Here is a 26,357-nt window from a genome sequence, read left to right as displayed (position 1 = left end):
GTGGTACGTTCAGTCTCCACCATTTTTCTCTGCCTATACATTTGCTTTTTCTTTCGCCATTCATAGCAAAACTGATCATGTCTTGACTTTCCAAATTCCTAACTTTGCTTCCTTCTTCTTTTTCTTCTCCATGGCCAACGCATCATCACTTCACGTCACTGAAGAGAGAGAAGAAGTCATGTTTTCTGAGAAAGGTCACACCTTTAGCAAAGCCCACTTCCTAAAACCCATCGCTACCTCTTGTGAAGCCGTAGCCGAGCTTCCTCGTCAACGCCACTCTGTTTCATCATCTCCTACAAAGTTGCTAAACAGCTTGTCTTCACGAGACTCCGTTTCTGGGTTTTGGGTTGCAGAGCGTCGTTTTGTCTCTTGGGTCGGAAAGATGGAAGCTTTACACGAACCCACATGGAGAAAAGCTGGGAACTTTGAAGCAATCAAGGCTTCCACTTACAACATCACTAAGAACCCATCTCTGCTTCTCTCTGTTTCTCAGAAATGGTGTCCTGAAACGAACTCTTTCGTGTTCCCTTGGGGCTTCTTGGATTCTCTGTTCTGGGCTCCCCTGTTTTGGAATCTGTACACAGCTCCGAGATGAGAGATGCGGTGGTGAAGCTGGAGAAATCATGGCAAGAGAAGAAGGCTGGACATGATATTGTGAGGGAAGAGCCATGGATTTCAGCTTCATGGGTAGAGGTGATCTGGAGCATGAAGCTTTCCTTGTAATTAAGAATGACATGAGAGAAGGAACTCTGAACAGACGAAGGTTTCAACTAAACCGAAAGTGCTCCATCGTCTCATTCGTAAAGAAGAAGATTTAGGCTGATGTGGCAAGATTTTAAATGTTGATTGGTTAATTTTTTATGCCTACGTGGATAGGCTGAAAGTTGAGCATATCCAACTTTTAGTATTGTAAGATTTTGAAATATGATAATTTACATTTTGTCAAAACAGACCCTATAGATTAGCTAATGAGACCCATGTGAAAACTTTGAGATTAGCTGGGCCTTTATTAATGAACAATCAGTATTAAAAAAAGAAATTGACTTTAATCAGTATTAATTAGATTGTAGATTAGTTAATCAGTATTACAATCAGTGTTTTATATAAAAATTTATAGTACTATTTATTTTACATAATTAAAATTAGTTATTTTAACAAGTTTATTCAAAATATAATAGAAAATTAATTTAAACATATATATGTAACTATTTTGAGTTTTAAATTAAAAATATATACCAACTTTTGAATAATTTGAAAATCAATATAATTATTGGTGAATAGTATGATAGTTTTATGCTTTATGATTAAGTAACATTTCAATTTTAAAATATTTAAACCACTTTTGAATTGTGAGTAATTAAATAAAACACATAAATATTATTATAATTCATATTAAGTTAAAATTATTATTATTTAACAATATTATTTAGTATTTTCTATACACTAACTAATTGAAGTTTTATATTAGTTAATGAAATATAAATAGTATAATGTATTAACAATTTTTAATTGATTTTAAGTGTGAATTAAAATCATATATATATATATTAATTTGAGAAACAGATGCAAAAAAATTGAAAAGTATTTAGAGAAATGAAAAAGTATTTTATTGTTGTTCATATTTATTTATTTTATTATATTAATTCATATTAACATCATTTTTAAGAAAAATGTACAAATAGACGTGGGACCCCTTCACTTGTAGGTAAAAGGAGTTTCTTTAGTTTTAGATTATTTCTAACTATCTGTGTATGAATCATCAATTTCTTTGTATAGTATCATTTACATCTAAATATCATCCCCTATATATTATTTGAGAAGCATTGTAACATTTTTTTGTAGCCACATGTCATCACTAAAATCATTCTTACAATCCTTAGAAAAATAGGTTGGTCCATTTAAATATATAATAAGCTTTTTATTAAATCACAATAAATACATTATTAATGTGCTTCATTATTTCCTTAAATAAGATTACAGAATTGCCAAATGTGGCTAAAGTATATATGACAATTAATGATTTTGAATAATAAAGATTTGATAAAAATAAGTGTGTATTATAATGATATTTGTTTAATTTTAATATATTAAAATAATTTAAACAATCATAGTAACCATATAATAAAAATTAAAAAGAATATTTATATATTATATTTAAAATTTTTAAAACGAGTATAAATTACTAAAATTGTTAAAAATTTCACATTCAAATTTTGTGATTTATGATTTAAAACTTTTGTTATGACATGATAAAAATAATTAAAAAATAATATCAGTTGAAAGTCTCATTTAATAAGTATCAAAAATAAAAGATACTAGATTTTGATCCGCACTTTTAAAATGCGGATTTTTTTTCTTTTCTTTTCAATTGACAAATATTTAGTAAATGTCATATTTTCATATATTTATGTTTTATTTTATAAAAGACTTAAACTTTTGATCTTTATTTATCGTATTTCATTTTAAATGACTATTTATGTTTAAAAAATTAAACTTTATTTCTTTAATGAATTAAGTTGGTATAACTCTGATAAATTAATTTTATCATGTGGTTAATATTTTAATAAAAAAAGTATATACTTTTAATAAAGATTTATACTTTTCAATGAAAAATTCAATTTTTTTATGAATGCTTAAATTATATTAAAAAAAGAAAAAATAATAATTAAGAATAGTTGAAAAAAAAATATTTGAACTTGGACTCAGTGGCCCAAAGGAAAAAAAATGTGAGCATTGGATCTGATTTTTTTAATCGGCCCAAATGGCCCAAGAGAGATCTGATGTGGGCTGGATCCGAAAAAAATGACTCAATATAGATGTGTTATTAATATTACTTGATTGCCCTTAATGAAACATTCAATGTTACTAAAGAAAATGGCAGGCTAAGGTAAAAATGATAATAGGATCATGTTTTAATAGTATAGATATAAATATATGTATCATTTTAAATTAAACTATATTCCATATAAAAATACATAAATATCTTAATTTTGAAATTTACTTTGAATATTATTTTGATAAAAAATTTGAAAAAATATTGACAACTTAATTTTTTAAAATATTATAAATTACTTACACCATTCTCACAGTGAAAATTTTATTATCACTATTTTAGACTTTTTGCTATAAGAGATACAAATGATAAAAATAAATGAGAAAAAACATCATTTAATAAATTTTAATATTAAAATATACTATATATATATGTTACTATCATTTAAATTTAATTATATATCATATCAAATAGAAAATATATTTTTTCGATTTTTTCGATTTATTTATATATTTGCACCAATTTAATTATATAAATAGTAGATAATGACTTTTTAATTATTCAATATATATTTATTATTTCATAATATGTTATAAACATATAATAAATAAAAATAATTTATATATATAATGTTCATTCCGCGCAAGGCGCGGGTCTTAACCTAGTTTACATCTAAATGGGAATGTAAAGTGAATAGACCTCTTTTTGGAATGAGTCGTGGTCGCAGTTGGGTTGTCTGAAAGATCTGTTAAGTGATAGAGGTTATATGGTATTGGGAATCTCGGTAAATGCAAGAGTGGAAGAGTGCATCAGACACAGAAGAAGGTTCCATCGATTTCCAATTTTTAACCAAGTGGAAGCTGAGATAGAAAGATTCAAATCCAATCTAATGGATGAAGAGGATGTTTCATTATGGAGGAATAGTAAGGGAGCTTATAGGAACTCTTTCTCAGCTAAGGAGACTTGGCAAGTGATAAGGATGAAATATCAGAGCTGCTACTGGCATAAGATGGTTTGGTTTAAGCATGCAACGCCAAAATTCTCCTTTATTCTATGGACAGCAATGCATGAAAGACTCCCTACTGGAGAAAGAATGAGTAGATGGAGTGGAAGTGTTAATACGGCTTGTGTGCTCTGTCAAGATCCGCATGAGACGTTGTCTCATTTATTTTTTGATTGCCCATATTCTTCTCAGTTATGGGAGGCTTTGATGAAGGGAGTTATGGATAGGCAATACACATCGAGCTGGAGAGGTATAATACGTTTGGCGTTGGATCATTCCCTGGGGAAGATCAAGCTATTTACGGTGAGATATGGTTTTCAATCAGCAGTATACTCCATTTGGAGGGAGAGAAACAGGAGAAGGCATGGAGAAACATCCTCGCCGGTGAGTTTGTTGATCAGAATGATTGACAAAAACATGAGGAATAAATTCTCCATAATAAGGAAGAAGGGAGATAAAGAGTTTGAAGAAGGGATGAGCTATTGGTTTAGTACAAGATGAGCTTATAGAAATATGGAGTTGGTTGTTTCTTATGGACGACAGAAGGGGTGATAAGGATTGAAGGAGTGAGCTTGATTCTAATCTACCATGTTCTGATTGAGGAAAGTTAGTAGGAGGGAGGGTTAAACATCCAGTAGGAGTGAGGGCTGGCTACCTAGTAGGAGTGAGAGCTAGGTTGATTTGTGATCAAGAGGTCCAGTAGGAGTGAGTGCTGGACATCCAGTAGGAGTGAGAGCTGGCTGCCTAGTAGGAGTGAGTGCTAGGTTGATTTGTGAAGATTGACAAGGGATGAGAAGCTTGATGAGTTGAAGGGAAAGCCTCTTTCTTTCTAGTTGGTTTTATTCGAATTTGTATAGAAAATATTAGGAAATGTCACACATAGTTGTAACAAGATATTTTCTTTTTGAATTAAATTTAACATTTAATTCAAAAAAAAAAAAAAGTGAATAGACCCACCCTCTGTATATGCCCCACTATTTTTCCCACCTCTGGACCATCGTTATCCCAAATCCTTAAGTGGGGTTTTAAAGAAAAGCAGTGATTTAATTAAATTAAATTAAATCAAAATAAAAGAAAATCAATCTAACCGATCGAGTTTTGGCAGCCGGCTCTTATGCTACACGCGTCGCCTTGATAGAACCTTTTCTCACCTCGTTTCCATGGCTGCTTCAGCTTCGTTCTCTCTATCATCCCCACTTCTCTGTCTCTCTCCCGATGATGAATCCACAAGGCCATTCCTAACCTGATTCCTTCGAGTCCTCGGACACCGAAGAAGAAGGTTATCTCCAAACTTTGATGCAGAACCTGATTTGTCAATGATGTTTATCAGCACAACTTTGGTCATCGTCCCCATCAGGTAGAATAACTAAAGAGAGAAACTTTGCAATTGCTTTAAAGGTGGAGACTTTGTTGCTGCTTATATGAGATTACTCAATTGCAAGTTTTGATTTTTTTTGCCTCGTGGATCTGCTCATATCTCCTTTGCTGTAAAGTGTTGATTTTTACTGTTTTTGTGTTGATGGGTCTTGAAACTTATGTATGTGCTGGTGTTTTGTGTTCAGTGTCTGGACTTTCTGGAGATGCGGCAACTGCACCAGCCCAAGTCTACGTGGGAATGGGTTTGCTCGCTGCCTCCACCGTTACTTACGTCCTGTGTCATTAGCTATTTGACTGCACTTTGATTGGAGTAGTGTGATGAATGAAGAAGATAATAGAGAAAAACAGCAACAACAAATTCTCATTGGTTAGATACTGTCTTCACTCTATTTATGGGTCTTAATCATAAAGAATGAAAGACTATTCAAAGAAACATAATCTCTTGACATGTGTTGTGAAATTGAACAATAGCTAGATTGGTGTAATTGATGGGTTCTTTTTTTATATACCATGTTGGACTGGTCAGGAAGTGGTGACATGGCTAGCCCAGAAGTAAAGGGGAGCTAGGAGAAGGTTCTTGAGAGCTACTGCTGTCGAAGAGGATACTTCTTCGCTTCCTCTACCGACGCTGCTTAAACCAGAGCTCAAGCATGGAAAGAAACCTCTTTTCGATCTCATGGAGGCTATTAGAGAGATAAAGGTCAGAACTTTTGATCCATATGATTCGTTTTGTGTGTGTATGATACCAAAGGCTTAAACTTTTACTTGTTAATGTATTTGACTTATAAGTAGAGTGAGTGAGGAGAGGACGATCTGGACTCATCATATATTCATGACAAAAACACTTTTCTAATTAGATGAGCTTTCTGCTTTGAGGGAGAACGTTGGTGCATTTATGAACGCCTTATTGCTAGCAAAGCCTGCCGGATTGAAAAAGAGTAATAAGTCCATCCCCCAAGCTTATACTTTCGTATGTTGATCTTTGTTTTGGATGATTTGAGTGGTTACTCTTTAACTAAACAATGTTAAAAAAAAAAAAATTTAAGAACCCCTGAATAAAAACCTCCCATTGGAGCACAAAATCAAGGTATTTCTTAACTAGGATTCTTAATTACATTTAATTAATAAAATAACCATTAAGAAACCCTAAGTGGGGTTGTGGGTTAATCATGCTCTCACTCATAGCCAGTAACTACATACACACTTCTTGGTTTACTTTATAGTCGAAATCGGCAAAAGACTTCTGCGTTCACGTCTCCTCTACTTTCAGTATTTTCATGCAAATGTGTTAAGTAGTGAAATTGAAATCCTCGTCATTTTATGTTCTTTTCTCCTTTTTTAGATTAATTATTGAATTCCTTTTAAGTATTTAATAATTTTGTTTAATTTGTATTGAATGGTTCTTTCCGGTAAACGGAGTGAAAAAGCATAGGATACCATGTGCATTTTGTTTTCTTTCCAAAATAGTGTGTATGTAGTTACTAAGTCGTTCTCGTAAATTCAAAGAAATATTTTTTATTTATATATAAATTAACCCTGTAATGTCTTTCCTTTGATCAGATTTGGCGATGATGGACATGGAGTGTTCTCTGAAGTTTCTGACAAGTATTTTCCTGATATTATTTCTCCTTGGCTCTTATTCTGCTTACGAGAATGTTCGTCTTGTTGATGCTCGAGAAGACAACGAAAAACATTATGTGACACTGCAAGTAGATGCTTCCAACGCCACAGGACGACCCATTCCTGAAACCCTTTTTGGGATCTTCTTTGAGGTTTAACACAGTTTCATGACTTTTCTGGCTTTTTTATGCTGTCACCAAAAATTATATTCAAACGAATCTTGGACTTACTCTGATTTTCTTGTATTTTTTTACATAGTTTGATGCTTTAAGTATCAATGTAACTCTTTATAAAACTAAATCTCAAGTAATTCTTGACAGGAAATCAATCATGCTGGAGCAGGTGGACTGTGGGCTGAACTTGTTAGCAACAGAGGTTTTTGTCTGAATTTTAACTTTATTTCCTGTAACATTTTTCATGAAAAAAGAATGGTGAAAATAACAAAACTAAACTCATTGTTAAATCTTTTGCTCCAGGATTTGAAGCTGGTGGACAAATCATTCCTTCCAGTATCTGGCCTTGGTCAATTATTGGAGATGAATCAACCATATCTGTAGTTACAGACCGCTCTTCATGTTTTGAGCGCAACAAAATTGCACTTAGAATGGAAGTGCTTTGTAACAGCAGTGGTTGTCCATCAGAAGGAGTCGGGGTTTATAACCCGGGTTACTGGGGCATGGTACGTTTCATACTTTGCTATTTTCTCTGATGATAAATATAAAATTTCTATTCACTTCCATTTTTTTTTTGTAGAACATTGAAGAAGGAAAGAATTACAAAGTGACCCTTTATGTGCGTTCCACTGGGGACATCGATGTGTCTGTGTCTTTGACAAGCTCGAATGGATCACTAACTCTTGCATCAGAGCAGATTATGTAAGAGCGAAACTTTCAAAAGTCTTGTTTTAATAGTTTCCTAGAAGGCTGGTTTGTTTATCATTTTTTTTACTTCTTGCAGAGCTTTGGCTTCTGAGGTTTCAAAATGGACAAAGAAGGAAATGCTTTTGGAGGCAAATGGAACAGATGATGGTGCAAGGCTTCAATTGACAACTACCAAAAATGGTTCAATCTGGTTTGATCAAGTCTCAGCCATGCCTGTGGATACTTATAAGGTAGGTTTGTTTACTTCTTTGAGAAACAGCCTAGAGTAATCAAGCTACTAATTCATATTTTTGGTTCGGTCACAGGGACATGGTTTTAGGAATGATCTTTTCCAAATGATGGTTGATCTCAAACCTCGTTTCATCCGTTTCCCTGGTAAAGTCTTTAAAGAGCAAAACACCATCTTATCTTTTAGTAAAATTATAAATTAAGCTAAAATACTTATATAAGTATTTTCTTGAGTTAGGTGGTTGTTATGTGGAGGGTGCTTGGTTAAGCAACGCATTCCACTGGAAAGAAACCGTGGGAGCTTGGGAAGAGAGGCCTGGCCACTTTGGTGATGTTTGGAAGTACTGGACTGATGATGGTCTTGGCCACTTTGAGTTCTTCCAAGTAAAAATATTCTACCTTTTCTGTAACCATGCATATTTAAGTGTTTAATCATTCACCTAATTTTAATTTTTTCCAACCAAAATATTCTTGCAGCTGGCTGAAGATCTCGGTGCAGCTCCAATATGGGTGTTTAACAGTGGTAACTCTTCAGTTAACTATATCTTTAACACTTCTTCTTACTTTCACTACTACATGTATTAACCTCTTTGAAACTGTTGCAGGAATCAGTCATCATGATCAAGTTGAAACCGCACGTATCATGCCGTTTGTTCAAGTATTCTCATGAAACTCTTTATTTTTAAGTTTAAGAGAGTGATTGTGGTTCACTAGTGAGGCAGTGACAAAACTAAAAATGTGATCTCTTTCTATTTTGTTTGGTTTCAGGAAGCGCTAGATGGTATTGAGTTTGCTCGTGGTGATGCTAATTCAACATGGGGATCAGTTCGAGCTGCAATGGGACATCCAAAGCCTTTTGGCCTTAAATATGTTGCTGTTGGGAATGAAGATCGTTGGCAGAAATACACATACTACAAAGGTTTTTTTTTTAACCTTGTGTACCTAATGAAGATAAATGAGCGTTGTTCATATACTAAATTAGATAGACAATTTTATTTTTGTTCAGGAAACTACCTTGTGTTCTATAATGCTATCAAGAAAGCCTATCCAGACATCAAAATCATCTCCAACTGCGATGGATCGTCTCAACCACTCGATCACCCCGCTGATTACTATGATTTTCACGTAAAAAAACATACACAAGCAAACGTTTATGATTGCAAATCAAACTGTGTTTATGCATCTCCTTTTTTTTTTGTTTCAGGTTTATAAACCTTCCAAGGAGTTGTTTTCCATGTCCCATAAGTTTGACAATACATCGCGTGATGGTCCAAAGGTGATAAAAAGACTTCATATTTTCATGCAACAAAAACTTCTTTTTACAATGAACGCATCATGTGCTTAGTGTTTTTAGAAATTAAAAGACACTAAGCATCTCCTCATAGCCTCTGCATATCTTATTGATGAAGCTTTGAACATTTGTTTGGTTCACAGGCTTTCGTTAGTGAATACGCTGCGAAGAGCGAAACAGATGCTAATAAGGGAAACCTTCTAGCCGCTCTTGGTGAAGCAGGTTTCCTCCTTGGTTTGGAAAAGAACAGGTTTTTTCTTACACAACTTTTTCTCGTCTTTCTCCGGTTTGGACCACCACATAACAAAAGTTTTTTTTACATTTACTCTCCTTGTTTTTTGTTTGCAGTGATGTTGCAGGAATGGTAAGCTATGCACCTCTCTTCCTTAACACAAACGACAGAGGGTATGTGTATCTCTCTCACTTTAGTTACATTGAATGGTTTAGTCAGAAATCATCAAAGACGTTTTGCTTTGTTTTTATTTATTTATCAGGTGGATTCCAGATGCTATAGTTTTCAACTCGTCTCATTTGTATGGAACACCAAGCTATTGGGTCCAACAGTTCTTCACAGAGTCAAGTGGAGCAACTCTTCTCAGCTCTACTATGGAGGGAAACTCTTCTTATGTTGAAGCATCTGCCATATCCTTCCAAAGCAATGGCTCTGATTACATACAGATTAAGGTTTTGCGTTGTTTCTCAAGTGTAATTATTTTACAGATTTTGAGTTTGAAAAATGAATGTTGTGGGTTGATATCCATATATATATATTTGCAGGCTGTTAACTTTGCAAACGTGACAGTAGAGCTGAAGGTAAAGATGACTGGATTGGACTCGAGCAACACGAAAGTTTCTGCAAAAAAGAAGAAAGTACTTACATCTGCCAGTGTGATGGATGAGAACTCCTTCTCCAACCCAGAGATGGTAAGACTGGTTGCAGTACCGGCCTCATATTCGTTTAATTACTAAACCATTTTTTTTCTTATTGGTTTCCTGCAGATTGCGCCACAAGAAACCTTGGTGGTGATGCCCGAGACGTTTGTTCTCGCGCCCTACTCCTTTTCATCATTCGACATTTAGTGTCACTAGACGTTGTAGACTCTAAGTTTTATACAAGAATGAGTGCGTGAATGATGATCGATGATGATTACACATCAATAATATGACGTTACATTCTATTTGATTCCACACATTATAAATTTCCATTATCTATCTGCAGGTAATCTAAAAACTCTCAACAACAAAAAAAAACAATATAACAAAAGTTTTTAGAAAAACATGAAAATTTTAAGGTACGTGAGAGCTTCTTCTAAAGGACAGAATTTTGTATCGTATACGTTCTACCAAACGGGAACAACCTTTGACCAAACAGTTTACTCCAAATTGCCATGGAGATATTTATCATGATTCTTGATCATCCATCAAAACTGCTAAAAGCCACATGAGTTCTTGTCTAGAAACAGAGAGAACACACAAAACTAACCTGAACAGAACAAGATTCCATTGAGTACATACCAAACATTTAACCTTTTCATTACTTGAAAGTTTACTAATTGGACCAAACACAAAACATAAGTGACTGGAAAGAAAGAAAAAAAACAAAATCACTGCATCTCATCAGAAACCATAGTAATCTACAACAATTTCAACAAGCGCTGTCTGCTCAAGAATTTGCATGGAGCTGTTTCTTGCTACAGAAGTTATCGAGCTCGAACAGTCCAGCCTGTATAACAAGCTCTGTGCTTCCAATCCAATTGAGATTCTACGAAAGAAGCATGACTTTGTAACTAGACCCACTACTGATTCCACATGCCCTCTGAGTGTGTGCAGCTCCCTACTGATTACTTAGGAATTAGGGTTTTCAAAATTTAACATTCAATGTCATTAAAAACTTAGAATTGTATAGATTTAACACTTTCAATTATCTTCGATTTAAAGGCGGATTTGACAGAGGTGAAATCGGATTTAGGGTTCCTCTTGAACGACGACGGCGAGGTCACCAAGTGGAAGGCGACTGTGACGGAAGTGAAAGAGAGGAGTTTGATTTAGTGTCGTCGTCTTACGGGCTTTTGTTTTTTATATTAATAATTTTTTAATCACAATAAACTAGATTTTGACCCGCCCTTAAAAGGGCGGGTATATTTTTTGTTTTATTTTATTGTAAAATATTAATTTTCCGTCTCATATTTTTCTTTGTAATGATATTTGTATTTTTCTGTAATCATATGTGTTAAATTTTTAATTACTATTAGTAAAAGGTTTTGATAATTTGATTGAATTTGTGATGTTGGATACTCTACATGTGCTATCGTTAAAATTATATGGTTTTCATTTTTTTTATTTCATGTATAATTATAATAATGTTATAATTATACATAATAATTTGCCATGACGTTAAATACGAATTTTGTAAATTTTGATCCAGGGCCACGTGAATTGTTAAAAATCGCGACAACGTCTTAATTGGCTTAATTGGTTCAAACGCAGCGGTTGCGGTTGCGGTTGTGGGAGTTTGTGGATGCGGACGGTTGCAGTTTCTAGCGGTTTTAAGAGATTTGTACGATTGGTACTGCGGTTAAAAATTGGTGCGTTTACGGGTTACTTATGACTGGTTAACTACCAAATGTGGTAACAGTCAAATAATAAATTAACAATATTTACATTTAATATAATTATAAAAATATCAAAAATCATAAAATTATAATAAATATAAAATTTATATTTAGAAAGTTATAATTTTAATTTTTGAAAATTTATTGAAATTTTTTTTTATTATAAAATTTTATAATATTAATTAAAATATAATAGATATATTTTAATATTTTCATAATCTCAATTTTAAATTTTTTATTAATTAATTTTACTTTTGTATATATATAATTTTTTTAATCACAATAAATAAAAGGGATGAAGGTGGGGTTTTTCCTACTTCCGTTTCCCCTATAAGTTAGTCTAGTAATTACCTTTATAATTTGAGTTATTATAAGTAACTAGGGGCATAGTCCGCGCTTGATTTTTTGAAAATAGTTTCTTTTTGCGTGTTGTTTATAATGTGATGAATGGAACATTGGAGTCGATCAAGAAAAAAGAATGGAACACAGGACTTGATTTGGTTGATACATGAATGACCGGTAAATTCATGTGTTGATATTTATAATTTATTTTCTTCGTAATGATTTGATCGGCCATTAGCTTTATTAGCGGATTTATGTTCAAAAGTTGTGTTTTCTTAAGACCGAAACGACCTTAAGTTTAAATTAAGCTAAATTTTAAAACATCCATTAAAACTAATGATGTTTTATGTAATTTTTGAGTTTACTACCCAAAAACATCACTAAGATGAATTACCATACTCTATTCTAAATATTTGATCAAGTTTTAAAATCAGCAGACATCTTTTCTGATTTATATATGAACCTCCATCACTTCAATGGAGTTATGATACAAACAAATTATATATATTTACATATCAAATTATGTTTATATTATTACTTACTATTTTGTTCAATAACAATTTGAAATATTAAAACACTATTGAAAGAGATTATTATTGTTAGACATGTCTCATCCAGTGATATAATAATCAGCCAATGGTTTTTGTATCAAAGATTAACATGAAAACTAATTCGTGGTGGTTTTTTTCATTGAGTGTAATACGACAACAACACGTTAAAAATATAAAATATAATGAGTTATCTTACTATAATTTAAGAAAATGCATATTTCTTTACTTGTAGAAACAAATAACAAGCAAAACAACGTCAAATAATTATTTTTATTTTAACATTTGATATTTATCAAGTATAGATTACTTCGACTTGATCAAACAAAGTACCCAATTTCACTTGTATCGATCAAGTAGCCAGGCGGGTAAAAAGTGTGCCCACCCCTAGAATTACCTCAATTTTATTTTGTATGGAATAAATGGTTTCCAAGCTTTTTTGTTCAAAAATTATCGAGTGGAGACCAAAACAATTGAATGAGAGTTACAAGTGTATGCAGGCATTATTGGACTATTAGTTATACATAAAATAATGAGTCCCAAGAAAAGCATCACAAAGACTCAAATCCTACGGGTTTCTTTTAAATAGGCTGGTCCTACTTCGTATTTGGGGTGCTGAAGATCCCATAACTTGGAGCCTCACCAGTAGCTCTTCCAGGGCCTGTAGGTTGTTGGTTCGAAGTTTCATTTGGCAACCGGGTTGGTGGACGTGGTGGTGGTGGTGATCGGGGCGGCGGCTTTGGTGGCTGGACTCCAAACCGACCAGTAGCTTGTTGATTTGGATACTGGTTTTGGAATCGAGGTGGAGGACCTTGCCGGTCAAGGTGGCTGTCTGGAGACGGCCCAGAGGGTTGCTGATTTGGACCTCGGTCTGGGAACCGAGGCCGTTGTGGACTTGGAGGCTGGCTTGGAGACTGAGCATCCAACCGCTCAGCATGTTGTTGGTTTGGGAACCGAGGCTGTGTTGGACTAGGAGACTGAGGATCAAACCTCCCAGCAGGTTGTTGGTTTGGGAACCGAGGCCGTGGTGGACCTGGAGGCTGGTTTGGAGACTGAGGATCGAACCGCCCATTGGGTTGTTGGTTTTGGAACCGAGGACGTTCTGGAGCCTGGGGTTCAACCCGTTTTGCATCTCTACCTCCTGAGAAGTCATTGCTCGGTTCACTTTTTGCATACCTGTTCTGGATTTTAACTGGTTCTGGTGTCTCCTCTATAACTACTCCCTGATCATCATCAGCTTCTGAACTGTCAAGCTTTGGTGAATCGTCTTTTATTTTTGCTGCAGTTTTTATGTTCATCTCCTTGAGTTTTATCGCCTTTCCTTTCTTGGGCGGTCCAAACTTGGCGTGTCTAACTACCACAACAGCGTTACATTTATCCGCCTCTGGCCCAAACTCTACAAGTGCGTCTTTGATCTACACAAGCGGATGATTAAAACCAAAGCAAATGCAGGAAAACTAGATAACAAAAGTAGGGGGAGCTTACATAACAAGTGAAGCGAGATAATAACTCAAGCAGCTTCTCTGGTTCAAGCTCCTTCTTCTTGTCCTTGTCAGGAACTGCATGGCACTGTTACATAACAGAGACGAGAGATACATGAAAAACTGCTCAACTTCTTTCAAGTTTGGGACTTTGATTTATACCTTCACACGATATCCGCTTTCCATCAGTTTCAATGCTTGCTTTGCTTTGAACTTTAAGTCCTTTGCATCCTGAAGAGAAAAAAAGAAAGTTTTCGTTGTAGTTTTCCATTACAACAGAGATGAGAAGAGAAAGAAACAGAGGAGGCGTTTCAAGAGGAACCTACAATCTTTGGAGTAAATCGAATTTCCTTGACCTCAGGTCGAATGGTTACTTCAGCCCTCTAGAACAACGCATAAACCATAAAATCAGGACGCAAATACAAAAAAAAAGCTGGAGAATCTGAAGTATGAGTAGGCCCATTATCACAGACCTTGGCCTTAGCACGCTCCTTTCCTACTTGAGCCTTTTTGTACTTCTCATGGGCGTAGTCTGCAATTTTACACACTGGTGGGTTAGCATCTCTCTGGACCTACAAGACAAAGAAGAATACAAACAGATTAGAACTATATTAAGAGATATACCTCAATTTAAGAGAGAGACATTCCTAGACTATATAGGATACAAATCAAGACAGATCTGCAATCATCAAAAACAACTTCTAAAATTACCTCAATTAAGTCATGCTTGAGCTCCTTAGCCCGTCTGAGAGCTTCCTTCAATGATACAATGCAGTGTCCTGCACCACGATAAAACCATATCACATTTTCCATTTATCTTTTCTAATTTTCTTTGTGTGTTATAAAGCTCTACGCAGATGTCTAGCACACACTTCTTTAGTAAAATATATACAAACCACAAAGGAACTTATTAACAAAAGCATGTACATGAGAAAAGAGAGAGTACCTTCCTCTGAAACCAATCTAACAGTCTCGGCAGTAATCTTGTCATTGAGACGTGGACCATCAGATTCAACTTCCTCCTCCTTCTTCCTTGTCTGGAACAACAAGATCATAGAAGTAGAAGTTATGAACGACCTTGACAACCATGAACAAGGTCATATGATATACACGACCTAGGAGATCCAATAACTTGCTCACTTAACTTCTATTCACCAAAAAACACAACAGAACTAAACACTTACAAACCCAAAATATCCTTAATCAGATAATTCAACACATGTACTATAAACTGCAAAAGACAATATCTTTAGCAGACAAACTCAAATCTTGCAGGGTGGGTCCATACAGTTCTCTAACGCATAATCAAATGCAATCTAAAAGGCAGACACAGTGCTGAGAAAGATAAACGAGTGTACCTGAGCTGACGTGGCAAACAACCTGACATTATCAAAGAGTTTAGAAGGCTTTCTAGAGATGTCTGAATGAGGGATGTCGAAAGAAGACAACTTTGTCTGCTTCACGACATGAGTGAGAGAGGTAGCAAGACAGGATTGAGTGTAGTTCCTGGTTAGTTGTGTTGACGCGTACTTGAGGTACGACCGAGTGATTATACGCCAAACAGCCATGGAATCAGAAGAGGGAGATTTCGATTTGGAACTGCAAAGGAAGCAAATGCTTCTGATTTTCGTAAAATCGAACAGAAGTGTTTCAATATCGAACAGGAGAGATCAACGGAGCGTCAATGGCGGGTGCATCTCGGGGAGAAGGCGGCCAAGAGGGGGAAGGGTTCACCGTCGACTTTCTTTGGATTTTTTTTTTCTTTTTCTCAAACTCAAAAGCAGTTATTGGGCTTTATGGGCTTTCAACTGTTTATCTTTGAGATTACAAGAAACACACTTTCAATTATCTGAAAGTGAAAAAGTATACACTTTTCAGTTATTTTTGATAAAAAAAATAACAATAAAAACAATTTCAATTATCAGTAACATACATAGTTAGTTTTATGAGTTTTACTAGATTTTGACCCGCCCTTTAAAGGGCGGGTATATTTTTGTTTTAATTTTTTTTGAAACATTTAATTTTTATATTTATATTTTAATCATATTTATGTTTTTAATCACATTTGTGTTTAATCTTAACTTAATTTAATTTAAATTTTGGTAGTTGTATTAAATATGTCAAGTTGCATAACTATACACTGTGCTATATGTATTTCAGAAATTATTTTTAAACTTTATTCATGTAACATATTATATATTTTTAATAGTTACCTAACATAATTAATCAAAAAATATTCATATAAAAAACCAATTTTGAAATCGACCGGAAAATCAAGTCTCGTACTCTATTGGACCTGAACTATATATCCGAATAATTCTTATAATGTTATATCCCAAAACCAATATTAAATCCAACCCGCCCCAACCCGCTCCGAAGAACAAACAATTTTTTAATGTGAAAAAAATAATTTTAATATTTTCTGTTAAATATATATATAGATATTTTAAGTATATTAATTTTATACGCTTAGGGTAAGTGTATTAATTTTATTTTTAACATTTTAATTTGTTTTAAACTGTTTTATAAATTTAATTTATTTATTATGCCAAATTCTTTTGTAATTATTAAGCAAGTTTATTCTTTACATCAATCCATATTCTTTTACAATAAAAATGCGTATTTTTTAGTTTTCAAAAACCTATTTTATTATTTTAAAAACTTTTTATATCTATAAATTGCATGTTTTCATTTTTCTACTTTATTACATCTATACATTTATTGTTTGGATTTTTGATTATATAATAAAAATAATTTTAATTTTACTGGGCTTGCGAAGTGGATTTATATCATTTGCTTCCAATGTAAAATGTATTTGATTAAATGAGTCCGTGAAAAACTGTTCATCATTTTTTCTTCATAGTTCTTAAATTTATTTTAAAAAACACAAACAATTAAGAATAAATAGGATTTTACACAAACTAATACTATACATAATTTTTTCAACATTCTGCGTTGTTGACTAAGTAGAAAGAAGTCACGAAGAACCACCCCCGTCGAAGATCTCTACACTAAGAATAAAATATAATTTTTTACATAATCTGCATTGGTTAATTAAACAAAACAACTTTAAAATGAAATAAATAAATTATAAGTTTTCATAGATGGGAGTTACAGTTACGGGCTCTTATTGTCAAAAGAAAAAGGAAGTTATGGGGGTTCCTAGAATATAGGAAAAAAAGAAGAGGTTACGTGAGAGGAAAAAATGTGTAGATTTAGATGTAGTTATAAAAGAATTGGTTTATTTTTTTAAAATAGGTTTTGAAGGAATATTGTTGGACTGAACATATATCAATGGGTCACACTGCTGTTTTAATAGAATAAATTCCTAGCTATTAAAGCATTTTCACAATTTGTTAACATTTATACATGTAAACTCAAATTTTATTCCTTCAGAAATTAAAAAACAAATAGGGAGACGGTAAAAGGGTATAAATAGCCCACATTTCATATAAACAAAACATTTATATCATATTTACTAGATGATAACCCGCACATGTATGTTTTTTATACTTATGTATTGTTTATTAAGTTGATTTTAGCATTTTGCAACACTACAATCAATCTTTTATGTATGAAATTGTCTTGTACATATCTTTCACGAAGATTTCACTTTTTTCATAAATCATAATAAACGGAAATAAAATTTCACCAGATAAAAACACCACAACATTCTTCTCTCTTTCTATCTCCCTTTTCTAGAAATCTAATTGTAACCTTTTTTTTGTTATTTCACCAATTCTCCGTAAATGAAAAGCAGATTTTTTGGAACAATACTTGCATTCACCCATTATCGTGATTATATTATTCACCTCACTTTTTATCACCAATCAAAATATCTTGTAGTTTAGTACATAAAAATATTAAAACTAAAAAATGCAAAAAAGCTGAAAAAAAGAAACGACCCAGACGTTAATGCCCTCAACTAAATTCTGATTTAATCCTAAATTCAAATCTTAGACCATAAACTCAATCTCTAAACCCTAAACTCAAATCTTAGACTTTAAACCCTAAACCCTAAAGTAACAACATCAAAGTTAGAGTTTAAATTTAGGGTTTAGTGTTTAAATATATGACTTAGAATTTAGTGTTTAGAGTTACCATCAACATCTTTATTTTAAAGTTAAAGGTCTAGGATTTGGAATTAAGGTTTAGGTTCAGGACTATGATCTAGGGTTCAAGAGTTTGGATTTAGCGTTAACGTCGACATAATTTTTTTTCTCAGCTATTTTGTAAATCTAAAATTTTTAATTAATCTATATTGCTTTTTATTGGTTCCATTACTTGTGAAAAGAAAAGGTTTGGAAATTAAATATAATGCCCAAACTTAACCATTTTCTTTGGCGTATTCTATCAAAGGCTATTGGAACAACTACAAGACTAAATTCAAGAGGAATGAATTTAGATCCTATCTGCCAGAGATGTGGATTGGCAGAAGAGACAATCGACCATTGTTTTTTCACGTGCCCCGATTCAATATGTATTTGGAGACTTTCAAATCTACCTTTTATGGGTCCATTATTAACAAATGATTCTATGGACAATAAAATCGGGTTTCTGCTGAATATTCAGGGCGTACAATCTCTTTCTCTTTATCAACGGTTATTACCTTTTTGGTTACTATGGCGTATATGGAAAAAGAGGAATTTCCTTCTTTTTAGGAAACAAATACTGCAACCAAATGTCATAGTGGACAATGCTTGCGCTGACGTAAGAGAATGGATATCTCATTTATGTTCATCATCTCCTACAGTAAACAATACAAGTGTAGGTTCTTCTTTGCATGCCTTCTCATCATGGAAACGTCCAGATCAGGGTTTTCTAAAATGTAATTACGATGCTGCATATGATTTAAATTCGAACCAAGTTCGAGGTGCATGGATTATCCGGAACTGTTATGGTCATCCTTATATGTGGGGTTCGGCTAATTTGGGGTTCGCTAATTCCAGTTTAGTTGCAGAGACAATGGCTTTACTGGTGGCAATGCAGAATGCTTGGATAGGAGGATATAGTGATATGATTTTCGAAGGGGACTCAGAAATCTTGGTTACAACGATTAATGATCATCTAACAAATCCAACCATTCAGAATCTTCTTGAAGAAATTAATAGATTGAAGAATAGGCTTTCTACAACAACATTTACTTTTGTCAAACGTAATGGAAATCAAGCCGCGCATGAAATTGTTCGCCATGGTCCAGCAAATTCTATTTTTGAAAATTGTAAAGTTTATCCACCTAAGTGGTTAACTCCAACTTTGTATTCAGATATTATGCTTTCATATTAATAAAATTTAAGTTTGTCGAAAAAAAAAAAAAACTTGTGAAAAGAAAAGAAATGGACGAACTCATAAAAGGCCCATACAGAAGCTTTTTAAAAGAATTTAAAACCCATGAAAACCCAATCTGAGTCGGGAGGAGGGGTCTCGAGTCTCCTCCTGTCTTTTCAAAGCTTTGCTGTGCTTTTTTGTGTCCAACGAATCATATTCTTCTCTGCCTCACACGACCGAAACGTCTGTCACCTGACCTTCTTCCTTTTCTTTTTTGCCACAACAATCATGGCGGCGACGACGGTCTGGCAGCCCCGAGACGACGGCCTCGCCGAGATCTTCACTCTTCTCGAACAACAGATTTCTCCTTCCTCCGCCGTTGACAAGTCTCAGATTTGGAAGCAGCTCGAGCACTTCTCCCAGTTCCCCGATTTCAACAACTATCTCGTCTTCATCCTCGTCCGCGCTGAGGTTTCTCTACTCTCTCTCTCTCTCTGTTATTGACTCAATCTACTCGTCCCCACACGATTGGTCCTTAAAGTTCGGATCGTTGAATCTGTTTCTTGCTCACTCATCTTACTTGATCCTGCTTTTTCATTGGATTGCTTTAGTTTCTTCAGACCAGAACTTTTATTTTCGGTGTTTTCTCTATTCGATTGTTTTTTTTTTCTGTTTCCCAATTGACTTTACTTGTACTCGATGTTCTATAGAGAAATGTGAGTTGTGTCTTATCTTTTTTTTTTTTTAAAGCTGATTTATTATGATCTTATAATTATTATGATATGAAAAAGATTACATAGACAATTCCACAACCACCTACGCCTAACTGCATCACCCCGTCCTATGAGTTGTGTCTTATCTTGAGAACTGATTTGCTTTGCATTTGTAATTCTGAGCATATGTGTATTTGTATGATGCATCAGGGTAAGCCCATAGGGATTCGCCAAGCTGCTGGATTGCTGCTCAAAAACAATTTGAAGCGTGTATGGATCTCTATGGCTCAAGAAAACCAAAAATACATCAAGTCAGAGCTGCTGCCTTGTCTTGGAGCTGTGGACAGACATATTCGGACAACTGTTGGAACCATCATCAGTGAAGTTGTCAATATAGAGGGGGTTTCTGGATGGCTCGAGCTTTTGCCAGCTCTTGTATCTTGTTTAGACAGTAATGATCTGAATCACATGGATGGTGCAATGGATGCATTGTCAAAGGTATGTTTCAGCAGCTTCCAGTTTTCTTTTCTGTTTCTGTTTCTTTTTCGTTCAACCTACACTATTGGCTGTGTTTGAATGTTTTCAGAGTTTTGTTTGTAATATTTACATGTCTTTATTCATCAGATTTGCGAGGATATCCCACAAGTATTGGATTCAGAAGTGCCTGGTTTAGCAGAACGCCCTATTAACATTTTCCTGCCTAGGCTATATCAGGTGAACATCTCATACTGATTGTAGCACTTGCTTGGTTCTAGTTTGATTTCTTTTCTTACTGTTGGTTTGGTTGCTGTAAGATTGATTACCATTCCTTTGTTTGAGCAGTTTTTCCAGTCGCCTCATGCTTCACTGAGGAAGCTTGCCCTGGGTTGTGTGAACCAATATGTCATCATAATGCCTGCTGTAAGTACTGAGAAGACTATTTGTAATCCTTTTTTTATATTGTTATAAAAGACTTTTAATTGTAACAATCTATGTTTTGCAGGCTTTGTACAATTCCATGGATAAGTACCTTCAGGGGTTGTTTGTCCTAGCCAATGATCCTGTAGCAGAAGTCAGAAAATTAGTACGTGACTTACTTAAGCTTATGTTGATTGTTTCCTTTAGATTACACATGGTTGAATCAGATTCTTATCTCATTTTAAAGTTCTTTGGCTAAGTATAATTTCTCTTCTTCTGTGGTTAAAAAGGTCTGCGCGGCATTTGTGCATCTGACGGAAGTCCTCCCCTCGTCTATAGAGGTATTTCTCATTGTACTTCTTATATTTTGTTAGAGCTATTCGTCCACCCTGCATCTTAAGTTTCGCATCTTCCCTTAATGTCTATTTCAGCCACATCTCAGGAATGTAATGGAGTACATGCTACAAGTTAACAAAGACCCTGATGAAGAAGTGGCTTTAGAAGCATGTGAATTTTGGTAAAATGTTATTCTCTTGCTCTATATTTGATGGTTTTACACCTGTTTTTGTATGTTCTGCAGTTTCTGGCCTGTTTTTTCCATCCCTGTCCTCATTTTATTGTTATTTGGCAGGTCTGCATACTGTGATGCTCAGCTACCTACAGAGAACTTGAAAGAGTTTCTGCCACGCCTAATTCCAGTATAGAGACACTTTCTCCTTTTCTTCAGTATATTTTTGGGTACTTAATGGTGTAATTTTAATTTTTCGTAAAATATATCTGTTTTAGGTGTTGCTCTCAAACATGGCTTATGCAGATGACGATGAGTCGCTTTTGGATGCCGAGGTTGTTTTTCTGTTGATATTATATGTTTCTTCACCTTTCTCAGTATATACTTGTCCATCATGTATCATATGTAAACTTTTCGCTTTTGCAGGAAGATGAGTCTCAACCAGACAGAGATCAGGTGCAGTTGTTTGTTCTCGTGACTTTGATTTTTTTTTTCTTATAAAAAATTATTTTAGTGTTCATTCATTTTGCTTCTCCGACAGGATTTGAAACCTCGTTTTCATACATCAAGACTTCATGGATCAGAGGATTTTGATGACGATGTACGTGATCTACTTCTTTTAGTACCATTTAATACTAAAATTAATCTATAGATCCCTCTTTAATGACTACATTTTGGTACAGGATGATGACTCGTTTAACGTGTGGAATTTAAGAAAGTGCAGTGCAGCAGCTATTGACGTTCTCTCTAATGTATTTGGAGATGAAATCCTTCCAGCACTCATGCCCCTTATTCAGGTAAATGTTATTCATATCGGTCTTTCGAAATAGATACAATAAACTAAAACCCTGTTCTTCCAAACGGCAGGCAAAATTATCAGCTTCTGGTGATGAGGCCTGGAAAGAAAGGGAAGCTGCTGTTTTGACCCTTGGGGCTATTGCTGAAGGCTGCTTTAATGGTCTCTACCCTCTCTTGTCCGAGGCAAGTTCGTTTTAATTTTATATCATCTCATATATTTGATTTTTCTCCACCCACTTCAAGTACTTCAACATGCTAGTGCTATCTGCAGATCGTAGCATTTCTTCTTCCGCTTTTAGATGATAAATTCCCTCTCATAAGAAGCATATCTTGCTGGACGCTTTCTCGATTTGGAAAGTATCTTATCCAGGTATGAATTGGACATGAGATTTGGTGCTTCAAACGGTCTTAAGATGACTCACTGCTTTTTCTTTTCTAGGAAATTGGCAATCCAAAGGGCTATGAGCAGTTTGAGAAAGTTCTTATGGGTCTTCTCCGTAGACTCTTGGATTCGAACAAGCGGGTCCAGGAGGCTGCCTGTTCAGCTTTTGCAACTGTTGAAGAGGTACCTATTGGCCTTGGTTTGTTGATATTATATGGGGATGTTGGTTTACCATGTTAATTATTTTCTATGACCATGTAGGATGTTGCTGAAGAGTTAGTGCCACACCTGGAAGTAATACTGCAGCATCTAATGTGCGCTTTTGGAAAGTATCAGGTTGTTAAATCCTTTGCCATAATAAATCTCTGTAGCGGCTATTATCAACTTCAAACAACTTTTCCTATACGTCTACCTAACATACAGTTTTCATATCCCAGAGGAGGAACTTACGAATTGTATATGATGCTATTGGAACACTGGCAGATTCGGTTAGAGAAGAGTTAAACAAGGTATAACGATTGGGTTTGCCCAAGGTTAAGCTGTTAGCTCCTTGACTATTATTATTTTATTCCATACCTTGGTGCTAGTATAAATTTTCATGCCTGCTTTATAATCTTCCTTCTGCAGCCGGCTTATCTTGAGATCCTGATGCCTCCACTGGTCGCAAAGTGGCAACAACTTTCCAACTCAGACAAAGATCTATTTCCATTGCTGGAATGCTTCACATCTATTTCTCAGGTATGTGCTATTTGTCAAGGCCTTAGGAATATTTGTAATGTCTTGAATCTGTTGCACCAGGGAAATTAAGGTGAAGGTACCCAGGTTTTGGTAGTCTTAAGAACACTGAAAAAGTAAAAGGCCAAAACTTCTTGCATTCGATTATATTATTAGTTGAACCTGATTTGCCACAAATAGTAGGACATAACAATTGTGAACGTCAGACAAGTTCATCTTGACAAGAATGTTATGTCTAACGAATTGTGTTTCCATCTTTCAGGCTTTAGGTGTCGGATTCGCTCCATTTGCTCAGCCTGTTTTCCAGAGATGCATGGATATCATCCAACTACAACTCCTTGCTAAGGTTTCATTCATAATTTTGAAATTTCATTTCATTGGGTTTCAACACCTTTTCCAATTTTCCTTACATATTTCACTGGGGCATGTACATAACTATTGCACGGGTGTGTTTTTGTTTGATGAAACCTTGGCTGTGGTGTTTGTAGGTTGATCCTGCTTCTGCTGGAGCTCAGTACGACAGAGAATTCATTGTATGTTCCCTTGATTTGCTTTCGGGACTTGCTGAAGGGCTTGGCAGTGGGATAGAGTCTCTGGTACTGCTGCCCTCACTCACTCAGTGAAAAATCTTTTAGCTACCGATGGATGTTGTTGTTATAATATGATCGAGTCAGATATCAACTGGATATATTCTTAATCCATCGCTCTTTTGCAGATATCACCAAGTAATCTCAGGGATCTGCTTCTCAAATGTTGCATGGATGAAGCTTCTGATGTCAGACAAAGTGCTTTCGCTCTTATGGGTGATCTTGCAAGAGTAAGCTGCATATCTTTTGTATTTTAGATAGTTCCCCATGATAATATTAAACATAATCTCAACGCCTTTTCTGCTATATAGATTAGTGTTATAAACTTAAAAATGACGTTTGGCTACCACTGACAGGTATACCCGGCCTACCTACAACCCCGCATGGTTGAGTTCCTTGAAATTGCAAGCCAGCAACTGGTCGGTATCCAAGTTTCACTCAGGCTATACCAATTCACTTCTTTATATTGATCATATCTATGGTTTGTACAGAGTGCAAACCTCATTAGAGAAAACCTTTCTGTCGCCAATAATGCTTGTTGGGCTATTGGAGAATTAGCGGTCAAGGTAATACCAAAATACTGTTTTTGCTACCGAATCTTGAAGTTCTTTTTGTTAAAGGCACATCTGTGAATGATATGGACTCAATGTTTCAGGTTCGTCAAGAAGTCTCACCGATCGTGACCAACGTTGCCTCTTCCCTAGGCCTGATTCTTCAGCATGGAGAGGTGACTCCAGCAGCCTATATCTTCAAGAGCCTCTTAGGCCATTTCTGAGTCTATCAACTTTTGTATCTGTTGACTATGCCTAATTTTTACTTCTTGTGAAACAGGCTGTCAATAAGTCACTAGTCGAAAACAGTGCAATTACCCTCGGGAGACTAGCATGGATTCGTCCAGACCTCGTCGCACCTCACATGGAGCACTTCATGAAGCCATGGTGCTTGGCATTGTCAATGTTAGTGAACCTTTTGTGTTGGATTTAGAGTCCTTGGACTCTCAACCTCTCTGCTCCTTGAAACAATTTCTTACTATACTTTTTTTTGTAGGGTACGTGATGACATTGAGAAAGAAGATGCATTTAGAGGGTTATGTGCAGTGGTATTGATCTCTACTCTTTGGTCTGTGTTTGAAAAATGTAGACTCAAATTTGATATTTACCGAGTGTTCTCCATAAATTTCAGGTAAAAGTGAATCCATCAGGAGGTGTCAGCTCACTTGTTTTCATATGTAAAGCCATTGCAAGCTGGCATGTAAGTGAAAAGAAAACCAAATGCAACTCTCTCGTAGCTAAATTCAATCTTGTGACCGATGGTTGACAACTTTAATCACAGGAAATAAGAAGCGAGGACGTCAATAACGAAGTCTCCCAAGTGCTGAACGGCTATAAACAGGTAACCTGTGCTGAATTTAAGTTCAGCTTTTAACCATCACAAGCACTCGCCTCGCTCTTAATATTTATGCCAAATGTTTTATGTCTTTGAATTCTTGTTTTCGGTTCAGTTGCTGGGAAACTCATGGGCGGAATGTTTGTCTGCTTTGGAACCTCCTGTTAAAGAAAGGCTTGCGAGATATGTTTGATTGTACACCGGTTGGTCTCAAATCAGAGAGATCTGATTTTACAGAGCTTGAGACACCATTTTTTATAAGATTTAATGAAGGGAAAAAGAGTCCCAACAGAAAGAGAGAAACAGTACAGAGTCTGTGTATGTGTGGGGGCTCTTTAGATAACTTTTACGGCCTGTCTTATTTGTTTTCTTTCTATTTCTACATCAATTCTTCGTCCTTTTTCATTGGCGGGCAACATGGTATGGGTGGTGGTTTGAGCAGTTTTGATTTAAGATTTCTGAAACGAAAGAGCTAAGGAAGTTTTATTGATTGTGCTGCCAACTTGTGTGAACTATTGGACCTGGGGATAACAATAAGAAACAAAAAGAATGTGATCTGGATTGTGTATTTTCTTCTGCATTCTCTTTCGATATTGTTTGCTCTATTGATCACTTGTGTTATGTTAAATACGAATTACAACTGTTTGCATTTACATTTTAAAACGCAGCGTACCTAATTTTTATTGGGGTTGTTCTCATCGATAGAAGTGGTTAGCATTGGACTGAGGGAGTACCTAATTTATATTGAGATGGTCGTGATGGCCTAGGGTTAAATGTGTTCACACATCAAGTTATGTTTTCTTCTTAGTTTGAAATTTGGACCAGTCGTTGGGGTATCGTATATTTTGTGGGGTCGATAGAAAAAACAATTGTGTAACTATATGGGACTATAAAACAGTTGAACAGGTTTGTAGGTGGGTTAATATT

At 35.0% G+C, this 26,357-nt stretch overlaps 4 protein-coding genes across 4 annotated transcripts; 3 read left to right on the top strand and 1 right to left on the bottom strand.

Annotated features, from left to right (window-relative positions):
• Positions 1–3,539: 3,539 nt before the first annotated feature.
• Positions 3,540–4,277, top strand: LOC111201262. The gene has a single exon (XM_022692912.1). The coding sequence runs from the start codon at positions 3,540–3,542 to the stop codon at positions 4,275–4,277; it is 738 nt and encodes a 245-aa protein (XP_022548633.1).
• Positions 4,278–4,871: 594 nt separating this feature from the next.
• On the top strand, positions 4,872–10,351 carry LOC106428726 (alpha-L-arabinofuranosidase 2). The gene is made up of 21 exons (XM_022693469.2): positions 4,872–5,133; positions 5,339–5,520; positions 5,680–5,853; positions 5,946–6,091; positions 6,714–6,925; positions 7,094–7,148; positions 7,250–7,452; positions 7,527–7,648; positions 7,731–7,884; positions 7,960–8,029; positions 8,121–8,266; positions 8,360–8,405; positions 8,488–8,540; positions 8,651–8,801; positions 8,889–9,007; positions 9,087–9,158; positions 9,317–9,423; positions 9,522–9,578; positions 9,668–9,857; positions 9,951–10,097; positions 10,173–10,351. Exons 4-21 carry the CDS (start codon positions 6,049–6,051, stop codon positions 10,251–10,253), a joined length of 2,028 nt encoding a protein of 675 aa, XP_022549190.2. The 5' UTR covers positions 4,872–5,133; positions 5,339–5,520; positions 5,680–5,853; positions 5,946–6,048; the 3' UTR covers positions 10,254–10,351.
• A 2,667-nt stretch (positions 10,352–13,018) lies between these two features.
• LOC106428729 (translation initiation factor IF3-1, mitochondrial-like) lies at positions 13,019–15,932 on the bottom strand. Its single transcript, XM_013869489.3, has 8 exons — positions 15,515–15,932; positions 15,103–15,193; positions 14,868–14,935; positions 14,630–14,728; positions 14,483–14,539; positions 14,319–14,387; positions 14,161–14,244; positions 13,019–14,090 (listed from the first exon to the last, which is right to left on the bottom strand). Exons 1-8 carry the CDS (start codon positions 15,722–15,724, stop codon positions 13,272–13,274), a joined length of 1,497 nt encoding a protein of 498 aa, XP_013724943.2. The 5' UTR covers positions 15,725–15,932; the 3' UTR covers positions 13,019–13,271.
• Positions 15,933–19,561: 3,629 nt separating this feature from the next.
• On the top strand, positions 19,562–26,035 carry LOC106428719 (transportin-1). The gene is made up of 29 exons (XM_048737325.1): positions 19,562–19,895; positions 20,348–20,635; positions 20,762–20,851; positions 20,960–21,037; positions 21,120–21,200; positions 21,325–21,375; positions 21,466–21,551; positions 21,666–21,732; positions 21,821–21,877; positions 21,969–21,998; positions 22,084–22,143; positions 22,226–22,339; positions 22,410–22,523; positions 22,612–22,710; positions 22,780–22,905; positions 22,984–23,058; positions 23,160–23,231; positions 23,350–23,460; positions 23,720–23,803; positions 23,946–24,053; positions 24,173–24,274; positions 24,401–24,463; positions 24,536–24,610; positions 24,700–24,771; positions 24,876–25,000; positions 25,092–25,143; positions 25,227–25,295; positions 25,377–25,436; positions 25,546–26,035. The coding sequence occupies exons 1-29, from the start codon at positions 19,713–19,715 to the stop codon at positions 25,621–25,623; spliced, it is 2,670 nt and encodes an 889-aa protein (XP_048593282.1). The 5' UTR covers positions 19,562–19,712; the 3' UTR covers positions 25,624–26,035.
• Positions 26,036–26,357: the final 322 nt, after the last annotated feature.

The sequence above is a fragment of the Brassica napus genome, chromosome A7, assembly GCF_020379485.1.
Source record: "Brassica napus cultivar Da-Ae chromosome A7, Da-Ae, whole genome shotgun sequence".
NCBI lineage: Eukaryota > Viridiplantae > Streptophyta > Magnoliopsida > Brassicales > Brassicaceae > Brassica > Brassica napus.
Note: the sequence above shows the minus strand (reverse complement) of the source record. Positions and strands in the feature narration are given on the sequence as shown.